Source organism: Platichthys flesus, chromosome 15, assembly GCF_949316205.1.
Source record: "Platichthys flesus chromosome 15, fPlaFle2.1, whole genome shotgun sequence".
Taxonomy (NCBI): domain Eukaryota; kingdom Metazoa; phylum Chordata; class Actinopteri; order Pleuronectiformes; family Pleuronectidae; genus Platichthys; species Platichthys flesus.
Genome location: NC_084959.1, coordinates 148236 through 169175, shown reverse-complemented (window position 1 = coordinate 169175; position 20940 = coordinate 148236). Strand labels below are relative to the sequence as shown.

Below are 20940 nucleotides of genomic sequence, written 5' to 3'. Positions count from 1 at the left end.
GTTTATGAGTCGCAGCCATGTCATCAGCTGGAGGTAACTTTATTTAGAAACACAATTATTTGGTACAAATATCAACACAGTGAAATCCAGAAATACCTCCCGCATGTTTCCGTGATGACTCTGACTGCAGCAGAGAGGAAACAGGAGTAGACCTCAGGAAACGTTGAGATGAGAACGTTGAAAGAACCTTGCTCTCCAGTCTGATTCAGTTCCTCGTTACAGTTTGATAGCATCAGCAGAAAGTGAGAAGCTGTACATGCGACATTGTGAACATCAAAACCTATTTTAGTGTTTTTATGATGTGCTCGTTTTACCACCAGTCTGACTCTCTTTGCTCCTGTTCACTCTCTTCACACGATCCTGTCGTCGTTTCTCATTCAGAAGCTCCTGGATACGTTTGTTCTGTGTTCGCTCACGGACCGGTGGCATACGTGGGACAAAGTGGTTCTGCCGCCCTCTGGTGGCTTCCCTGTCCAGCCCCACGATCCGGTACGGGACCTCATCCACTGAGTTCTTCTCCTTCTTTGTGATCGTGAAGATGGAAGACGAAGACGTCGGCGCTGGTTCGGTTTCTGTCAGATTGAATTGAGTTTGAAGGCTCCGCCCACCTGATGAGGTTGCAGTGATGATGTCATCAGGATCGAATGAGGTTGTGGTGGGAAACGTCTGGGTCAGCAGTGACTGTGGGCCATGAACCGTTTCCATGGGAACTGTACTGGTAGTGGTGGTTTTCTCCTCGAATACATGTGGTGGAGCAGTTTTTCTTGGCCACCTTTTTGTTGTACTAGTACTAGTAGTAGCACTAGTAGTTGTGGTGGTACTAGAATAAGTAGTAGTAGTAGTTGGAACGATATCCAGGGACTCAGAGGGAAGAGATGGATCCTCGTAGGATGAATACTCGTCATAATCATCGTACTCCACGTATATGAAGTCAGTGCTGCTCCTGCTGGAAGGGGGAGGGGTCACAGTGAAGCTGTGAGGTGACGTGCTGATGAAATGACTGGTGATGTCACGGCGGTCGGACCAGGTGGAGGAGGAAGCTGAGGTTATCGTCTCTGTGGTCGATACCCATGAGCTGTGCCAAAAAACACCAACGATTTCTCATTTAACAAATAGTTACACAGACTTATTTGATTATATCTGACACTGAAAAGGATAAATCAGGTTTATCAGTCCATATAGATTTTGGGCCTTCTCTCTGCCCTCCCCCTTCTTCTTTTTTATTTTGTTCTGCTTTGGATCATTGACTTGTTCATAAAGCAAAACAAAACAGTGCAAGAAAGTGTTAACTGTAAGAGGCCTTTAATTTGACAAATTCATATGTAATTATAAAGAGAATAATAACAAAAAACTGTGTCTAGTTCATTTGTTAATATTTGACATTTTTCACAGTTTTTCACTGTTTTCACTGGTTTCCTGTCGTCTGAGCCTCACTGACCTGTTGGCTGTCGGCAGGTCCTCACTGCTGAAGTTCCCCTCGCTGCAGGACTTGCAGCACATCTGCCGGTACCCAGCGATGGAGCAGTACCGACTCAACACCTCCATCCGGCAGAACACCGACCGGTCACCTCGACAGCGCTGCCCTGGAGAGGAAACACTGTCATCAGAACCCTCACACAGAAAAGAAAGAGAATTAAATAACTGAAGTAACAACATGCTATTGAGCGGACTACACTTATAATACTTTACAGAAGGAGCTAATCTTTGGCATTTATTTTACGTATGAAAAGAGACACGTTTGCTTCAAACGATTTAACCGTCACTCCTCCGAGGAAGAGGAGGAAGAGAAGGGGGGGGGGGGGTGCGTGTTTTACTAGATGAGATCTTTGGAGCAGGAAAGTCCACATTGGACCTGGACAACCACTGGATGATGGCGTTCTTCTGGTTGCCTGTAGGGGCAGACAAACACAAACAATCAGCAATGAAGACAGAGACTACAAACCCCAGAATCCTCCCTGGCCTTTTCAGTAAACAAATGTATACGATGTGATTGGTCGATGCCTACCGCGGCAGGGTGGAGCTTGGCAGCTGCGGGTTGTGATTGGTTGAGGTACACTGCAGTTTCCAGTTGAACTCTCAGGACTCGAACATGCGACTTGACGCTCCTGAGTCCCGTTTCCACAAGACACTGAGCACTAAAAGAAACAATGGCACTAATCAGACACTGAGGTTCAGATTGGAACTGATTGATCAGTTCAGGATCGGAGGTTTCATCCTGATGAAGGAGAACGTGAGGCCCTGGTTTGAGTCCTCGTACCGGTGTCCACGGCCCGGCTCTCCAGGCGGCAGGGCACGGGACACGGTTGCAGCTGCGTTTCACATCTGGTCGGTTGTCTCCACAGAGTTTGCTGTGTGCAAAGCGCTGCTGGAGCCGGTTGGGCTCCTGCTGGCAGTTCACCCAGCGACGCTGCCACCCAGTCTGACCACAAGAGGCGCTGCAGGCCTCCCAGTTCCCGGTCACCCAGCTGACGGGACAAACACATTTGATTGGATGAGAGGTTTTTATAATCTGCAACAACTGAGCTTGTGTTTTTGTTGTTTCAGCTGCTGTCACTGGTTTGAATGGAGTGAACTAAACAACCAGACGACCTGTCAACATGATGAAGCACACACAAACCAGCCATGTGTTGCCATGGTGACCTGTAACATGTTACCGTGGCGAGCTGCACTGGTCCGTGTTGCAGGGGCGGCTGATGGCTCTTGGTTTGTTGATGTTGGAGCAGAGCATCCTGTGAACCATCTTCCCATCGGCCTTCCTCCTGCAGCCGAACCTGGTGTACTGTTTCCCTGTCAACCAGAGGGATGTGTTACAGCACACGCATGTTACCCCGGTGACCAGAAGAACAGGCGGTAGCCCATCACGTGTGTACCTCCTCCGCAGGGTTTGGAGCAGTGCGACCACTTCTTCAGCGCCCACTCGTAGAAGATGGTGTCCTCCTGCACCAAGTTGGACTCCAGCGAGGACTGGAGACGGTCCTGGATGATGTACTTATAGGATACTGTCACCTTGGAGTCGCCATAGGAACGGACCTGCAGCACAGTGGTTGTTTTTAACGCGATCCAATATGGACACATTGAATTTGGATTTAATTGTCGACTGACCATAACCAGGACCCCATATTTCAGTGGCCCAGTAGCTTGGACAGACTCCTGCTCCTCTGTGTTGTTGTACTCCCAGGCCACACCCTTCTCAATCACCACACGGGACCCTGGGAGTTCATCTTCATCATTGAGGAAGAGGTGACCCGTCTCCTGGTTCTTCACCGCTGGAGCATAAAAGAGAAAATAAGAAATTGCAAAGGCCGTTAACGAAGGACCAAAGGAAGTGAACTTACCAAGGACGTGGGGAGTCCTTTTGAACTCCTGGATCAGCAGGTGTCGCGCCGCTTTAGGGATCTCGAGGATCTTCAGGTAACCTGGGTCAATGAAGCAGTGATCGATCACTCATCAATTAATCATCAAATCTCAAACAGAGACATTTTCATCCATCCATCCATCTTCTGCTTCTCTGTGTATATGTCGAGGAGGTAGTAGACCAGGGTACCAGCCACACTTTCCAGTTCTTCCTGGAGGATGGAAAGGTGTTCCAAGGCCTGATGGAATACGTAGTCCCTTCAGCAAGTTCTTGGTTTCTTCCTGGTTGGGCATGCCCGGTAAACCTCCAACAGAAGGGACCCAGAAGGATCTTATCTAGATGTGCGAACCACCTCAACTTTCGCCTTTCGACATGAAGGACCAGCGGTGGCACTGCTCTCTCCGGATGTCTGAACTTTTCACCCAGTGGCTGAGCCCCCACAGGGGAAACTGCTTTTCATTACATTACATGTCATTTAGCTGACGCTTTTATCCAAAGCGACTTACATTTTTAGAACACTCATCATTTTATGAGGGGCCATCTAGGGGTTCAGTATCTTGCCAAGGACACTTAGGCATGCAGATGGGATAGAGTGGGATTCGAACCGGCGACCTTCTTGTTGCAGAGCACCCTCTATCCCCTAGGCCACGCTCTCCCGCTCTTCAGCTGATTGTATTCATGGCCTCGTTCTTTCTGTGACTCTAGAGCTTGTAACCACAGATAAGGTTTGGAACCTAGATCGACCAATTGATCTAAACCTATGCAGACCAGCTCTAGAATAATGATCAGTTGCAGCAGAAAGTATCATCGTGTCATCCGGTTGTCGACGACTAAAGAACCTGGAACATGTGACTGGAACAATAAAGATGAGGCAACGGTACAACCCAGATGTTAGTTGGGTGTAGGAAGGTATAGACTAGAAAACACCGAACCATAATGTGATGTCTAGTCTACGGAAAACTTCCTGTTTGTGTCACTCTTCGATTGTTGAGTACTTTGAGCTGTTCAGCCACACACATAGCTAGCTCGTTAGCTTCATCATCGTCCACAAGGTGGAGCCTCACAATGTGACGGTCCAGTCGCACACTTATGATGTCATCGACCTTCATAGGCAGTCTCTGAAGGAGGCGGAGACTCAACTGAGACACACCTGGTTTCTTTGTGCTGCGCGTGAAGTTTCCTTTGATGATCCTGCAGCTGGAATTATCTCCTCCACAGACACCACATCTGTCCTCCTGCTGGTCAGAGGCAATCTGCCCATCACAACCCACATGCTGCAGGAGAGGAGGAGAAGAGGAGGAGGAGAAAGAGAGGAGGAGAGGAAGAGAGGAGGAGAGGAAGAGAGGAGGAGGAGAAAGAGAGGAGGAGAGGAGGAAAACCTAAATTTATTGTACATTTCAGGAAAGAAGCAAAGTGAAAACCACAAACTGGATCAGGCCCTGTTGAGACAGAGTTGGTCCATTAGCTTTAGCGGATGATAATGCTGAACTGTTCTACAGTGTGTATCTCGCTACGCTAAGTTAACTCCTTCAAAAGTCAAGTAAACAACAATAAAGACCTCACACTCTCCTCCGACACACACGCTGTAGGCGTCGCTGTAGGAGCACGGTGTCCCATCATGCACCTCTCTGTTCATGGACACCACTGACGCTGTCTCCTCGGACTGACAGTACAGACGACAGCGCTCATCAGCTGCAGATGCACAGATCAAGTATGTGACAAACAACACGACAATGGAACACACACACACACACACACACTTCACTCTGCGTGTTTGTGTATAATGTGTGTATTTACGATCAGGATGTTGGTACGGCAGCCAGTGATGCTTCTTTCCATCATGTTCAAAAAATGGATTCCAGACTTTGCACTGATCCTCCCTGAAACACACACACACACACACACACACACACACTTCGTCATGTGAGACACAGCAGAACCCAGGGTTTGAGAACCTCCTGTGAACTCACCTGAAGTCCGTCAGGGGGGGACACTCCTCTTGGCTGCACAGCTGGAACTCGTAGCTGTTTCCGAGGCAGGTGCGCCCCCCGTTGGCTGGACTGAGAACAGAAACAGGCTAGTGTCTCTGATTGGTGCATCTGACCTATGATGTCATAGATGATTGACAGCTCACTCACGCTGGGTTGTCACAGCGTCTGATCCGAAACCTGACCCCGCCCCCGCAGGTCCTGGAGCAGCTGCCATACGAACTCCATGTTCCCCAGCCGCCATCTTGTCTCAGGAGGTCAGGGGTCAACTTCATACAGGAACCTTTAAAGCAGTGCTTCAGCAAGAGACAGTTACCATGGAGACACATCATGTCATCCAAACTCAGTGTGTGTGTTTTGAACATTACACAATGAGTTGCCTCTGGGGCAAATTTGGGTGGATCACAAGTGTAAGACCAGCGCCCCCATCTGCTCCGACAGGAAACCACGTTGTGTCCTAGAAAACTGACGTAATGATCATAACTTCACTCCACTGCCAACTGGTTAGTTTGGTTACTGGGTTTAAACCGGAAAACCACTGCTGTGTTTTTACTTGTTGGTGTTTTTCACAAAATATCGTGTTTGACAAAGCACGACAATCTGTCACTGAAATCCCTCCGACCTGTGACGAGCGGCGTTTCCTCACCTTGCCCAGTCCGCACGGAGTTCCGTCCAGAGGCGGACCTTTCTTGGTCTTACAGAAAAACGGGCTGTTGTAGTCACTGCACCACAGCTGCTTACAGGGGTCATGAGTTGTGTACTAGAGACAAACACAGAGATGTTTGGAAAATGTCAAAATAAGATCCAATGATGAGCGTGTGCAAATATCAGTCACATGTTTGACTCCTGGATATACAATGATCTGGACGATGTAAAATGATTTCACATAAGTGTTCCTCACATGTTCCTCACATGTTCTGCTGGTTCTCTATGTGAGAACTAATGTCTCAGTCAGTGTCTCTGGACATGTTCTGGATCTTCTCCTGCAGCCTCCTGGTAGAATGTGTGTAACATGTCAGAGTGAGTCTATGTGAGGAACCAGCAGGACAATGAGTGGAAGCTTCCCAGTGAGCGAGTGTTGATGAGGTTTCTAACACGTGACGTGAAACATGAAGAACACAAACATCTCAGGATGAAGAAGAGGAGCCGCACACGTAGAAGACGAAGACGTCCACTTGGAAACACGAGGAGGTTCCAGATCTTTTGTTGTGAATTTTCTCAGATTGTGTTAAGTGGTAAATGTCTGTATTTGATCATTTTTAGTCTTTTACAGTTTCTATCATTTTCAATGTGAAGGAACAATTTGGGTTCAGTAACTTGCTCAAGGACACTTCAACATAGGGGATTTGAACCGACAACCTTTTTCAGTTAGAGAGCAGTCGCTCTTTCCCCAGTCAGCCACTTTTTAGTTATGTTTTAACAGCGTCTCTGAAACAATTGTTTATAAGTCTATAACTTCAGTCTATATGTATACACACATATATATATATATATGTATATATATGTGTGTATATATACATATATATACAGACAGACTCACTGCAGTACATAAACTGTATCCTGGTCCAAAGTCGAAGCGACACTGTTGGTCCATCGAGTACTGGAAACCCGGCAACTGAGGCAGAGCCGGCCAATCATGGTTAAATGGGTCGTCACGGAGACAGTCGTAGGTACTACAGGAAGAGACAGGAAACAGATTGACTTTATATAAACACAATCATTCACTGTATGTAAATATGATCAGTGACTGTAAGTAAACACAATCATTGACTGTATATAAACACAATCATTGACTTTATATAAACACAATCATTGACTTTATATAAACACAATCATTCACTGTATGTAAATATGATCAGTGACTGTAAGTAAACACAATCATTGACTGTATATAAACACAATCATTGACTTTATATAAACACAATCATTCACTGTATATAAACACAATCATTGACTTTATATAAACAGAATCATTCACTGTATGTAAACACAATCATTGACTTTATATAAACACAATCATTCACTGTATGTAAACACAATCATTGACTTTATATAAACACAATCATTCACTGTATGTAAACACAATCATTGACTTTATATAAACACAATCATTGACTGTATGTAAATACAATCATTGACTGTATATAAACACAATCATTCACTGTATGTAAACACAATCATTGACTGTATATAAACACAATCATTGACTTTATATAAACACAATCATTCACTGTATATAAACACAATCATTGACTTTATATAAACAGAATCATTCACTGTATGTAAACACAATCATTGACTTTATATAAACACAATCATTCACTGTATGTAAACACAATCATTGACTTTATATAAACACAATCATTCAATGTATGTAAACACAATCATTGACTTTATATAAACACAATCATTGACTGTATGTAAATACAATCATTGACTTTATATAAACACAATCATTCACTGTATGTAAACACAATCATTGACTTTATATAAACACAATCATTGACTGTATGTAAATACAATCATTGACTGTATATAAACACAATCATTGACTTTATATAAACACAATCATTGACTTTATATAAACACAATCATTCACTGTATGTAAACACAATCATTCACTGTATGTAAATATGATCAGTGACTGTAAGTAAACATAATCATTGACTATATAAACACAATCATTGACTTTATATAAACACAACCATTCACTGTATATAAACACAATCATTGACTTTATATAAACAAAATCATTGACTGTATGTAAATACAATCATTGACTGTATATAAACACAATCATTCACTGTATGTAAATATGATCAGTGACTGTAAGTAAACATAATCATTGACTGTATATAAACAAAATCATTGACTTTATATAAACACAATCATTGACTTTATATAAACACAATCATTGACTTTATATAAACACAATCATTCACTGTATGTAAACACAATCATTGACTTTATATAAAGACAATCATTGACTTTATATAAACACAATCATTCACTGTATGTAAACACAATCATTGACTTTATATAAACACAATCATTCACTGTATGTAAACACAATCATTGACTTTATATAAACACAATCATTGACTGTATGTTAATACAATCATTGACTGTGTATAAACACAATCATTCACTGTATGTAAACACAATCATTCACTGTATATAAACACAATCATTGACTTTATATAAACACAATCATTCACTGTATATAAACACAATCATTGACTTTATATAAACACAATCATTCACTGTATGTAAACACAATCATTGACTTTATATAAACACAATCATTCACTGTATGTAAACACAATCATTGACTTTATATAAACACAATCATTGACTGTATGTAAATACAATCATTGACTGTATATAAACACAATCATTGACTTTATATAAACACAATCATTGACTTTATATAAACACAATCATTCACTGTATGTAAACACAATCATTCACTGTATGTAAATATGATCAGTGACTGTAAGTAAACATAATCATTGACTGTATATAAACACAATCATTGACTTTATATAAACACAACCATTCACTGTATATAAACACAATCATTGACTTTATATAAACACAATCATTGACTGTATGTAAATACAATCATTGACTGTATACAAACACAATCATTCACTGTATGTAAATATGATCAGTGACTGTAAGTAAACATAATCATTGACTGTATATAAACACAATCATTGACTTTATATAAACACAACCATTCACTGTATGTAAACACAATCATTGACTTTATAGAGACACAATCATTCACTGTATGTAAACACAATCATTGACTATATAAACACAATCATTCACTGTATGTCAACACAATCATTGACTTTATATAAACACAATCATTGACTTTATATAAACACAATCATTCACTGTATGTAAACACAATCAATGACTTTATATAAACACAATCATTGACTTTATATAAACACAATCATTCACTGTATGTAAATATGATCAGTGACTTTATATAAACACAATCAGTGACTGTATGTAAAGACGAGTTATATAGTGAGTGACAGTCTCACTTCAGGTGTTGATGAAGTTCCCTCCAGCTGCATCTGGACCAATGATATCGATGGAACGAGGCCTGGACCCGTGGAGACATGATGCTGCCCAACAGAACGTCCTCATCACAGCTGTTCACCTCCCCGTCATGTTCCATCCCCAGCCTGAAGACAGACAGGTGGACAGAGAGACAGGTCATGGAGACAGTTTTCTATACTGAAAATAAAGTTTAATTCTACACATTATGTTAATGATGAAGTTAGTTTCTGTACCTGAGTCATTTTGTCAAGTTTTGTGTTTGTTGTTTGTGTGTTTGTTGTTTGTTGTTGTGTTGTGTGTTATTTTGTGTTTATGTTTGTTGTGTTGTGTGTTTGTATGTCTCACACATGTCCTGTTTCATGTGCAGCTACAAAGGCAGAAGAAAATCCATCCTCCAAGACGAGGACACAACTCCGATGTAATTGACACATTCCTTTAACCGGAGCATAACCTGAGGACAAAGGTCAGGGGTCAGAGGTCAGAGGGCCAGGGGTCATCAGGGGTTAATATGAGGAGAAGTTGTGGTGGTAGCGGTCGTACCCTGCATGCCGGAGGGGCCGAACTCCTGCCTGGTCAGGTAGATGGTGTGGTCGTGCTGCTCGGCGTGACTCTGCTCCCTCTGCTGGAGATAGGACCAACCACAGACGTTCTCTAGGCTCTTCTGAGGGTTCCCCACGGAGATCAGCTCCTGAGACTGACCAAGCAAAACCTGCTGTTACTCACTGACGGGTGAAATGGAGGCTAAAGCTTCCTTCACCTTTTCTTCTGTAAATATTCACAATGAGTGTGTGGGCATGGAGGGGCTGGCAGAGCACCTGCCCCTACCCGAGGATCCTCGGGTTTAAAGAGCAGCAGCAGCTTCCAGAGAGAGACACCGACACATCAGGACTCAGACATGAGAGACACGACCGAGCTCCAAGCTCACACGCCAGCAGAGGTCACGGGGTTAATGTTTGAAATTAAGTTTTGTTTGCATCTGGTCTCTGAATTAAACGTTAAAGCCTGAATGGTTTGTCTCTGGCGGATGTGGTGAGACCCTGGTGGCATGGTCAGCTGCCACATAGTGTTTGGTCTTGAAAAGGACAGAATGAGTAACAGACAGTTTTTAAAACATCACGAAAAAGAATCATCTTTGAGATGAGATACCAGTGATGACCAGAGGCGGCAGTAGAGAGTTACAGAGGATTTAAATCCCTTTATACAGACCCACTCTATAAAGAGAGTGAAACTAGTTTAATGAAATCAGAGTGCTTTCATTTCCCTCTGGGACATACTCAGAGCTCAGTTTGAAGCTCCGCCCACAATGACACGTCTCGTTATAAAACTCGTCAGAGAAGTCTCTGCTGCTAAGCAACCAACTGCAGAGGAGACATCTACTTCCTGTTTACATCACATGACCAGTGGACATGAACGGTCATGTGACCTGTTTTCATGTGTTAGTGTTGACGGAAGTGAGCAGACTGAAGCTAGCCAAGGACCCACAACACTCAGACAGCAGCAACACAATGAAAACCCCATGACAACAAAATGAAAATGTTTTAGTGATGAAGACTCAAGCAACATGAAGCTCAGCTGTCACATGACTGAGAGCTGCAGATGAGACCAGGTCCTGTGGACATGAAGAACCACCTGTCAACAAGAAGCAGAGATGCAGTTATTCACCTTTGTTGGAGACAACACGATGATCCGGACCAGGACCACGTTGATGTTGGCGCCCAGCGAATGATCCTGATAGATCTCATTGACCTGGAACAGAGACATTTTAGAAAGACGAGAACTTCCTCTCAGGACTCGTTCACACCTGGTTTGTTTCAGAGCTTCAGACGCTTCAGTTCGGCCTGATGCTAAACATCAGGTGTGAAAGGTTCCTCAGGCAAGAAGAGGAGTTCTGGGTCTGGATCAAATTACTGTGCAGTACTGTGTAGTACTGTAGTACTGTGTAGTACTGTAGAGTACTGTAGTGTACTGTAGTGTACTGTAGTACTGTAGAGTACTGTAGTGTACTGTAGTACTGTAGTACTGTAGAGTACTGTAGCTAACTGTAGTACTGTTTAGTACTGTAGAACTGTAGAGTACTGTAGTAATGTGTAGTACTGTGTATTACTGTAGTACTGTAGAGTATCTTAGTACTGTGTAGTTCTTTAGTACTGTAGAGTACTGTGATAATGTATAGTACTGTCTAGTACTGTAGTACTGTAGTACTGTGTTGTACTGTGTTGTACAGTAGTGTACTGTAGTGTACTGTAGTGTACTGTAGTACTGTAGGGTACTGTAGAGTACTGTAGAGTACTGTAGTACTGTGTAGTACTGTAGAATATTGTAGTACTGTGTAGTACTGTAGTACTGTGTTGTACTGTAGTGTACTGTAGTACTGTAGAGTACTGTAGAGTACTGTAGTCCTGTGTAGTACTGTGTAGTACTGCGTAGTACTGTAGGACTGTGCAGCACTGTAGAGTACTGTAGACCTGTAGAGTTCTGTAGTACTGTAGAGTACTGTAGCACTGTGTAGTACTGTGTAGTACTGTGTAGTACTGTGTTGTACTGTAGTGTACTGTAGTACTGTGTAGTACTGAGGCGTACTGTAGAGTATTTTGTAGTATTGTAGAGTACTGTACTACTGTAGAGCACTGTAGTACTGTGTAATTCTGTGTAGTACTGTAGTACTGTAGAGTATTGTATTACTGTCTAGTACTATAGAGTACTGTAGAGTACTGTAGTACTGTGTAGTTCTGCGCCTGAAGGGGCCGATGATGCTAGTAATACCATCGTGATGAGTTGTGTGTACTGGTGTGAGGTCGGGTCACCACAGTGAACTGGTTCCAGGTGTGAGACCAGACGGAGACCGGGTCATCGACCTGAAGGATCCAGACTTCACACAAGTTCACAGCCGACTGACTCCCGGGTTCTAACCCTCTCCCCCCTCTCCTCTCCCCCCTCCCCCCTCTCTCCTCTCCACTCACCATGGGGGGAGTATTGGGACACTAAGCTTTCTTATGGATTTGTGTGTTTGATGCCGACCTGAACACAACATCATTCAGCTCCACATGAAGAGTCGTGTCTGCACCTACTATGTTCATCAGCGTCAGGAGATATTTCTGAATGTGGTCTCGGCCGTGGAAAAGAAGGACAGAATAATCCACCGCTAACAACACCTGGAGGAGGAGAGAGATGGAGGAGAAGGTAAAGAATTCTGTTAAACCTCAGATCATCAACCTGTAGTAGAAACTGTTCACTAACCTCGATGTGAAAGAGCTCCGCCTCTTCGATGTAGCGTCGTCTTCGAGATGTTTGCAACAACATGTTCTGCTTCACATGGAGAGAACCTAGGAGAGGGCCTGAGGGCAGAGGATCAGAGGTGAACATGTAGAACCCAGCTCCACACAGCAGGTGGAACTTTGAGGTGAAACTGTTTTCAGATCAGTTGATGAGTGACAACAGTTTGTGTCGTCACTGAAAGCTTCAGTTTTGTATTTTTATCCAGATGTGACAGTTTCTCAGTTTCACTCTGAAGTTTATGTGTTTATGTCGGCGATCAGAAACTCTGAGGTCACACTGAGCGGCCGGACGCTCGGCTGAGGTGAACTGAGGAGAAATACTTCTCTCACCACTGATTGGCTGATGCTGTTTTGAACTCTAACAGATTTCAGGAGTCAAAGACGGAGAAGAAAAGCGAGTCAGAGGCTGAACTATTCATCAACTCTGAGGCCAAACCTCCAAAACCTCCAAGAATCTGACACTTGGAAACTCAAGACTGCCACGTCGCAGCTGGTTGTGTGTGTGTGTGTGTGTGTGTGTGTGTGTGTGTGTGTGTCTGCCAAGTTTCCTGGATCAGTTTCAAAGTTTTCAGTTTGATTCTTTCCTTCTGCAGAAACAAGTCAGCAGATATTACAGATGTTTTTGAACAGACTACACTGTAAAAGAAAACATTCTTCCTCCAACATGTAAACACATGAATAAAACTGATCCACTGAGACGTGAAAACACAGACATGCACATGCAACATGTGGGTAAACATGTATGTGAGGATTCACTGTAATGATCCTAACACTGTTGACCCCTGTAGTGTTTTGTGGACTCAAACCCTAACCCCCCAGTTGAAGTGAATCTAACTCGTTCACTTGAACGTGTCACAGAACCCAACTCCTGTTGCGTTCAGGGACAATCAGTCTCCAGACACTTATGTGTCATCACAGAAACACATGTTTGTGATCATACTCGTCGCGGCACATTCGTTTAACAGTCAAAATCAAGTGAAGCTATCGTTTCTGTCATGTCACCTCGGAGGAAGTCGTCAGCAGTTTGATTGACAGCCGTTTGTTTCTTGATGGCGGTGGAGCGATAAACGATGTGTCGTCGTCCTCCTTCCTCCTCCTCCTCCTCCTCTCCTCCATCTGTCCTCCGTTGATCCCATGGCTCGATGAAAAACTCCTCCAGTCCTGTTCGGATCATCCCGGCCTGCGTAAGAGACAGAGAGCAGCTGAATCGACTGGCCTTACCACTGACGCTGTTGAACTGACCTTTGACCCCACAGCTCAATAAGCAGCCACCAGGGGGCGATCCAGATGCTCTGACTTCTCTTTTGGGGAACAGTCACGTCATCATTTTATTATTTACAGTCTGTGAAAAAAGAGTTACTTAACTTCAGGTATTTGGGGGGTTTGCAGTTAGTGTTTTATGTTATTATTTATTAATGTCAAAAGAACTTTATGAAAATGTTTTATTTCCTCAAGAACAGGATTCAGATACAGTTTGATCCTTGAGGTCATGTGACCTGATCTCAGTCACTTTCTGGCCAATCTCTACGAGTTTGACTGAGCATGAAGGGAGGAGTTAAAATGTGAGTTTTCATATGATCCAGGGTTAGGCCCAATTCCAGACCTTTCTGTTGTTAGCATCTGTTGTTATAACGTACAATCTGTAGGCTATCATTTATCATATATAAACTAATCAACAATGTATAATTTGTAATCTATCAACTATCATCTATCATCTTTAATCTATAACCCATAATATATAATCTGTAATATATCACCTATCATCTATAATCTAACCCTGTATAATCAGAAGTTGTTGCTTTAGCTGCACCAGGAAAATATTCGTGTTATTTTTTCCCCCCTCCTCCACATCTGGATGAAATCAGCGGCGCTGCCCACGCTGTAAGAAGTGAGGCTAAACTCAGACAGATGTCACATAGGTAACGTGTCCTCGGACCTTCATGGTTTACAGCGTTTGGCCTGAAATCATCTCTGCTCTCACACACTTGGACATGTTTCTATTCACTGGTTGGTGGATTTTTTTATTTTGAAAATGTTCCTGACAAAATTAGCAATAAAATAACTTTTACTCTCTTTGCTGTTCAGGTTTTAATCATTTTCAGGCTCAGATTTGTGAATGAGAATTAATTTATCACTTAACAGGGATTCAAATCGTCTTCCTGCTGTTTCCTCTGAGACCATGTCGTCCAATCAGAAGCCTTTAAAAGTCATCACTGGCCTGTAAGTTGAATATTAAACATTAAAGTAACATTATTTTCACAGTGAGGAAGAGACGGCCGTCACGTTGTTACCTTATTCATATAACTTTATTATATCTCATTCATTTCTATGTCACGTGTGTATTCACCTACCAGTCCATCGCAGTTGCTGATAGCGACGGCCGTGTCGTCCATGTTGGACACCTCCCCAGTGTAGAAGCAGCCTGTGTTGCCTATTGGCTGAGAGTGCAGGTGTCCTGACTCCTCCCATTCCATGGTGGCGGCGGGGGCGATGAGACGAGTGTTCGGGCGCAGCCGGAGGTGGAGCTCCCGACCGAACACCGTCACATTGTAGTAAAGCTCCTCCTCCTCCGGCATGTGATCCCTCCCCCACCACCTATGACTTGTCTGATTGGATGGTGATGCATCCATGGGCAGGGACAACTGTAATGTGGGTGTGTCTGTTTGCGTCTCTCTTTTGTGTCTGACATGTTCCTCGCCACTGGGCGTGTCCTCTGGCTCGTGGGCTCGTCTTCTAGTGTGATGCAGGTGGTGGGCGGAGACAGACACTGACAGTAAGTGTCCCCCTGAGTCTGTCCTGATTGGACGAATGACACCGAACTCTGACAGAACCTGATGAAGAGAATCTGTCAAAAGAATGAAGAGGTCACTTTTAATGTTGGATCATTTTCTCATGGATTCATGAACGAGTCAACAACAGAAACTGAAAGAACCGGAACCAGGTCCAGAAAAACTCTGACTTCACATTCACTTCTCTACTGAATGTAATCACAATAACAAACATCACCATAACAAATATAACTATCATAACAATAACAAACATCACGATGTCGCAGTGTGTGTAGAAAAGTGTGAAGTGTGTAGTAAAGGTAGTAGTGTGTGTTTAGTAGTATGTGTGGTAGGGTATGTGTACTGTGTGTAGTATAATGTGTAGTACTCACCTGTGTTTTCACTGATGTAAACTGAGTATAAAGAATCCGTTTGCAGCAAAAACATAATAATTAATAATCCATGATGACAGTCATCCATCCTGACAGAGAGAGAGACAGGTTGAGAGAGAGACAGAGAGAGAGACAGAGCGAGAGACAGAGAGAAACAGTCAGTGACCGAACTGTTAAACAGACTGAACTGTTTAACTGACTCCTCCTCTACTCTGTCATTATCTCCTCCCTCCCTCTCTCTCGCTCTCTCTCTATCTGTCTCTCTCTCTCTCTCTCTCTCTCTATCTGTCTCTCTCTCTCTCTCTCTCTCGCTCTCTCTCTCTCTCTTTTTCTCTCTCTCTCTCCCTCCTCATTGTCTGAACTGTTGGTTTCTCTCAGGAGCCCAGAGATCATGAATGTTGTGATTCTGAGATCATGTATGTTTGAATTAAAATTGAATAATCATATTTCGTGTTGGAGGTTCCCTGGATTAGCCTCGCAGCATGCTAACATAAAACATTTGATCCAGATGAATTCCGTTTAGCACCATGTTGGGACTCAGTGCTCTGGATGGAGGTTGGAGTGGTGGAGGCCTGAGTTGCAGTGGAGCTGAGGTCAGTGAGGAGGAGGTCGTATTTAAATGCTTAGTTGAGAGCTGTGATTGGTGAGTGACTGATGAGAAGCCATGAGCCAATCAGCAGCTAACCCTATTAAACACCAATGATCATGGTTCTAGTTCTGGTTCTGGGTCTGGTTTTCATCCTTGTTCGGCTCCTTGTACTGGTTTTGGTTCTAGCTTTGGCTCTGGGGGTGTTTCTGGTCCTGGTTCAGGTTCTCATTCTGGTTCTAGTCCTTGTTCTGGTCCTCTGACTGGTTCAGGATTTGGTTTTGGTCGCTGCTCTGGTTCTGTTCCTGTTTTCATCCTGGTCCTGGTTCTAGTACACAGCAGCCCGTTTGAAGAAGAGAAGAGGACTGTAGGCAACTACCAGAGTCCTCGGGTCTCAGGGGATGAAAGCTTGAGACCCCTTGAAGAACGTGACCCTGATGAGCAGCAGAACGGTCGTCTGCCAGATGTTGAAGTTTGCGTTAAACAATGAGGATCCAGGCACAGGACTCCTGATGGAGTAGAGCAGGTGAGTAAACGTCTCGTTGACCAGGTAGAATCCAGGACCACATGTTGGCTCAGCGGCTGATGGACAGCGTTGAGGTCAGAGTCTTTTGCTGGCGTTTGTTATTTTGGCCAAGAAAAATGGAGATGAGTTTGAAGTGGCTCAATAATCTTTAGATGATGTGGACCTTCTTTCAAACAGTCATGAGATGAATCTTGGCTGGAAAAAGCCCACCTGATGTTTATGTCACATTTGTGATGAAAACAAGAAAAATAGAAGTCAGTATCAACCTCTTAATAATATAACGGCGACAAATAAACAATGAACTGTTTTCATGTGTTTGTCTTCCAGTTGTTCCAGAGGAGACCTGGACGCTCACAGGATGTTCTTGGTCGACTGGAGGAGGGAAGAGTTCATCAGGAAACACCGTCCTGGGCTGTAAAAAGTTTCGATCAGACTGAAACTAAGTTTTAAGTTTACTTCTGCAACCACCATGACTGTGGAATATAGAGTCTGTGATTGGTTCCAGTCAGGTCATATGAGAAAGTGAATGTTAAGTGTAAATAAAGCATTCAACTTGCTGTCGTGAGGTTTATGAGTCACAAGTCCTAACCCTAACCCTAGTCATATACAGGTACTGACCCGCTGTCATATTGAGAGTATAATGAGTTAATATGAAGTGAGAGTGTGTGGTCTGAGGTGTGAGGCAGACTCATTCTCTTTGTTTCCTGTTTCTTTTCACATGGTATCTGTCGCAGGAGGAGACGACTTCACTCAGGTACGGTTCTAGCTTCAGGTTCTAACTCTGGTTAGGGTAAGGGTTATAAATACGATTGGGACTATATACAAACATGTAGATACACTTTATAAGAGTAAAACATTATATATGACTTATTCCACAAGAGATTAAATGTGTTTCGTCTGCAAACACTATGACTTTGACTTATTGGGACAATTTCCATATTTAAAGCCTGAAACGTGTGACCTTCAGTAGATGTGATTCTTTATTTGGTCTTATTTTGTAACACACACAACGCACACACAAACACACACCCACACGCACACACACACACACACACACACGGACACACACACAAACACACGGACACACACACACACACGGACACACACACAAACACACGGACACACACACACACACACACACACACACACACACACACACACACACACACACACACACACACACACACACACACACACACACACACACACACACACACACACACACACACACACACACACACACACACACACACACACACACACACACTGAAGGTTTGCGTTTCCTCCTCACAGTGATTGACAGCGGAGGGGGCAGAGCCAACAGACTTCAGAGAGCAGCCATGTTGGTTCTGGTCCAGTTACTGATGATGATGATGATGAAGATGATGAAGAGTGAGGGTCAGTATCACACACAGGAACATGTTAACAGTGTGTGATAGAACACATGTGGGGAGTGTGACGCAGGTTAAATTGTGCTGATCAGTTTTTTCATTTGTGTGAACTTTGACCTCAGTTGCCTCAGAGAACATCACTGTGACTGCACAGAGCGGTGACCCCGTCCTGCTGTCCTCAGACCAGCTGAAGACCAGGACAGAGGACAGGTGGGACTTCAGGTGGACTCAGCTCCATTTGATGTTGTCACTGAAGAATAACGTGACCACGTGTCCCCATGGACGCTGCAGCCTGCTGAGGGACGGCTCGCTGAGCTTCACCACGGTTCAGCCGGAAGACGCTGGAAACTACAGCCTGGAGGTGTTTGACAGGAACGGCACCAGGCGGAGGAGGACGCACTTCCTGCTGAGGGTGGAAGGTGCGTGAGAAACTGCCCCCTACTGATGACACTGATGATTCACCTACTGATGACACCTATCTGACAGAATGTGTGTAATAATCCACAGTGAAGAGTTCACACAACATGTGGCTGTGGATCTGTTGCCCCCTCCTGGTCTTACTGCCGCTTGTCTTCATCATCCTCTTTGTCCTGAGGAAGAGGAGTCAGAGGACGACCACACGTACAGTAGCCAATCAAAGACTTTTGCTGAGACACACACACAAATCTACATGTGGTTTCCATAGCGTCACATGTATTTTGATTATTACCCGTTCCAGGTCACAAGGAGGAAAACGTTTATATGCCTATGCACAGTTACCATGGCAACAAGAGGACATTTGGCAAGCAGGAGGGAGGGGAGGAGTCTCCTTATGGTACGTTAACACACACACACACACACAGATGCCTGAAGATCCTAACGTGTTCTACTCTTTTCAGTTCCTTGTCATCCTGCTGGTTCCATGAAAACGTTGATTTCCCAGCAGAAGTCTCCGGATGCAGAAGACGTCTACGAGTGACAACCAATCAGAGCTCACCAGGACATCACCAATCACTTTATTCAGAGGCTTCGACTGAATCTTATCAGATTAGAAACCCTTCTTCTGATAAATTCCCATCATCAGTGGAGTACCTTAAGGCTCCATTTTAAAGGGATAGTTCATCCAGAAATGAAAATTCCCCCGTTATATACTCAGAACTTTGAATTGAAATAACTGACCTGTTCTTCAGACGTAATAAAGCAGATAAAACATAACATGCCTCCATGCTGCTCCTGTGATGTCATCAAGTGTCCACAAGCCCTGATGTTCATAATCCACTTTAAACGAGGTCACCAAGTTTTCAGCCTAAATGTCCTCCCTGACCCACATGAAGCTCGGGGACATCAGAGGACAGGCTGAAGACCTGGTGTAAAGGACCTCCTTTAAAGTGGATTATGAACGTCAGGGCTTCAGGACACTTGATGACATCACAGGAGCAGCACGGAGGTATGTTATGGTAATGGCACATTCCACTGATCAATATCTTAATACGATTTAACTGTTTTCTGTGCACTAAGCTGAATCAACATCAATGTCTTCCACCTCCTGTTGATCTTTATTTGTGCAACTGTGTGCTGCACTTGATTCCTCTTTCTGTAACAGTGATGTCACGAAATGGAACAGACAGCAGACAGGACCGTTTCCTTTTTATCACATTGTATAAAAACCTTCTCGTGGTTTCACTCTGAGCCATGTTGCTGGCTGTGTAACCCTCTGCAGAGCTAATCATTAAAACTCTAAGACAACTCTGGTCTGAGAAACTCATTATTTCAAATCTCACGGTAAATTTCCACGACTATGTGTTTTTTCTGTTTTTTTATTACGTCTGAATAATAAATCAGCTTCAGTTGTATTTGATTCTGCTCTAACACTCTTTACTCCTGAAACTGGGGCTTTGTAGACTTAAACACTTCACCCCCCTACATCATAGTAGTGAGTAGATAATAAAGGAATTTTCTTTTTAAAGTGAACTATAAAGCTGTATCAGTAGGCGTCTTCAGTTAACTGATGGTTATAGTAACTTGTTGGGTCCCTTTGTCTCCATCTGAAGTATAAAGACCATTTAGAGCCGCTGGTACCGCATCTACACCACTGTCGTTATTTCAGCTAAGAAAACCCTCAAACTCCTCCTCGCTTTTATTGACCTGGAAATTATTTTAAATGGCTTCAAATCCTCACAGCTGCTTAACACTTTCTGTTTGGTCACAGCTCGTTAACTTTCTGTTCGGTCTGTTGTTGACCGTGTTGTTGGAGTTTGAGGACTAGTTAATGGAGTTGAGGACTAATTAATGGAGTTTGAGGACTAGTTGTTGGAGTTTGAGGACTTGTTGATGGAGTTTGAGGACTAGTTATTTGAGTTGAGGACTAGTTGATGGAGTTTGAGGACTTGTTGATGGAGTTTGAGGACTAGTTAATGGAGTTGAGGACTAATTAATGGAGTTTGAGGACTAGTTGTTGGAGTTTGAGGACTTGTTGATGGAGTTGAGGACTAGTTGTTGGAGTTGAGGACTTGTTGATGGAGTTTGAGGACTAGTTGTTGGAGTTTGAGGACTAGTTAATGGAGTTTGAGGACTAGTTGTTGGAGTTTGAGGACTAGTTA

General features: G+C 43.6%; 2 protein-coding genes across 5 annotated transcripts; one reads left to right on the top strand and one right to left on the bottom strand.

Annotated features, from left to right (window-relative positions):
- Positions 1–23: 23 nt before the first annotated feature.
- LOC133970131 (A disintegrin and metalloproteinase with thrombospondin motifs 2-like) lies at positions 24–16023 on the bottom strand. 2 transcript variants are annotated; one of them, XM_062406969.1, is made up of 25 exons: positions 15859–16023; positions 15050–15543; positions 13701–13878; positions 12661–12758; positions 12492–12575; positions 11086–11169; positions 9964–10117; positions 9769–9874; positions 9405–9548; positions 6884–7016; positions 5990–6103; positions 5494–5639; positions 5326–5415; positions 5153–5235; positions 4914–5047; positions 4506–4629; positions 3336–3416; positions 3103–3266; positions 2871–3030; positions 2655–2787; positions 2258–2465; positions 2006–2135; positions 1815–1889; positions 1439–1583; positions 24–1075 (listed from the first exon to the last, which is right to left on the bottom strand). In XM_062406969.1, the coding sequence occupies exons 1-25, from the start codon at positions 15944–15946 to the stop codon at positions 295–297; spliced, it is 4131 nt and encodes a 1376-aa protein (XP_062262953.1). In that variant the 5' UTR covers positions 15947–16023; the 3' UTR covers positions 24–294. The 2 variants fall into 2 exon arrangements, with proteins under 2 accessions (XP_062262953.1, XP_062262952.1); XM_062406968.1 differs by having other exon boundaries at positions 4914–5235.
- Positions 16024–17627: 1604 nt separating this feature from the next.
- On the top strand, positions 17628–20126 carry LOC133969395 (uncharacterized). Of its 3 annotated transcripts, XM_062405841.1 has the most exons (6): positions 17628–17724; positions 18264–18368; positions 18484–18780; positions 18869–18982; positions 19080–19175; positions 19240–20126. In XM_062405841.1, exons 2-6 carry the CDS (start codon positions 18311–18313, stop codon positions 19317–19319), a joined length of 645 nt encoding a protein of 214 aa, XP_062261825.1. In that variant the 5' UTR covers positions 17628–17724; positions 18264–18310; the 3' UTR covers positions 19320–20126. The 3 variants fall into 3 exon arrangements, with proteins under 3 accessions (XP_062261825.1, XP_062261821.1, XP_062261822.1); XM_062405837.1 differs by having other exon boundaries at positions 19080–20126; XM_062405838.1 differs by lacking the exon at positions 17628–17724 and having other exon boundaries at positions 18192–18368; positions 19080–20126.
- The last annotated feature ends 814 nt before the right edge of the window (positions 20127–20940 follow it).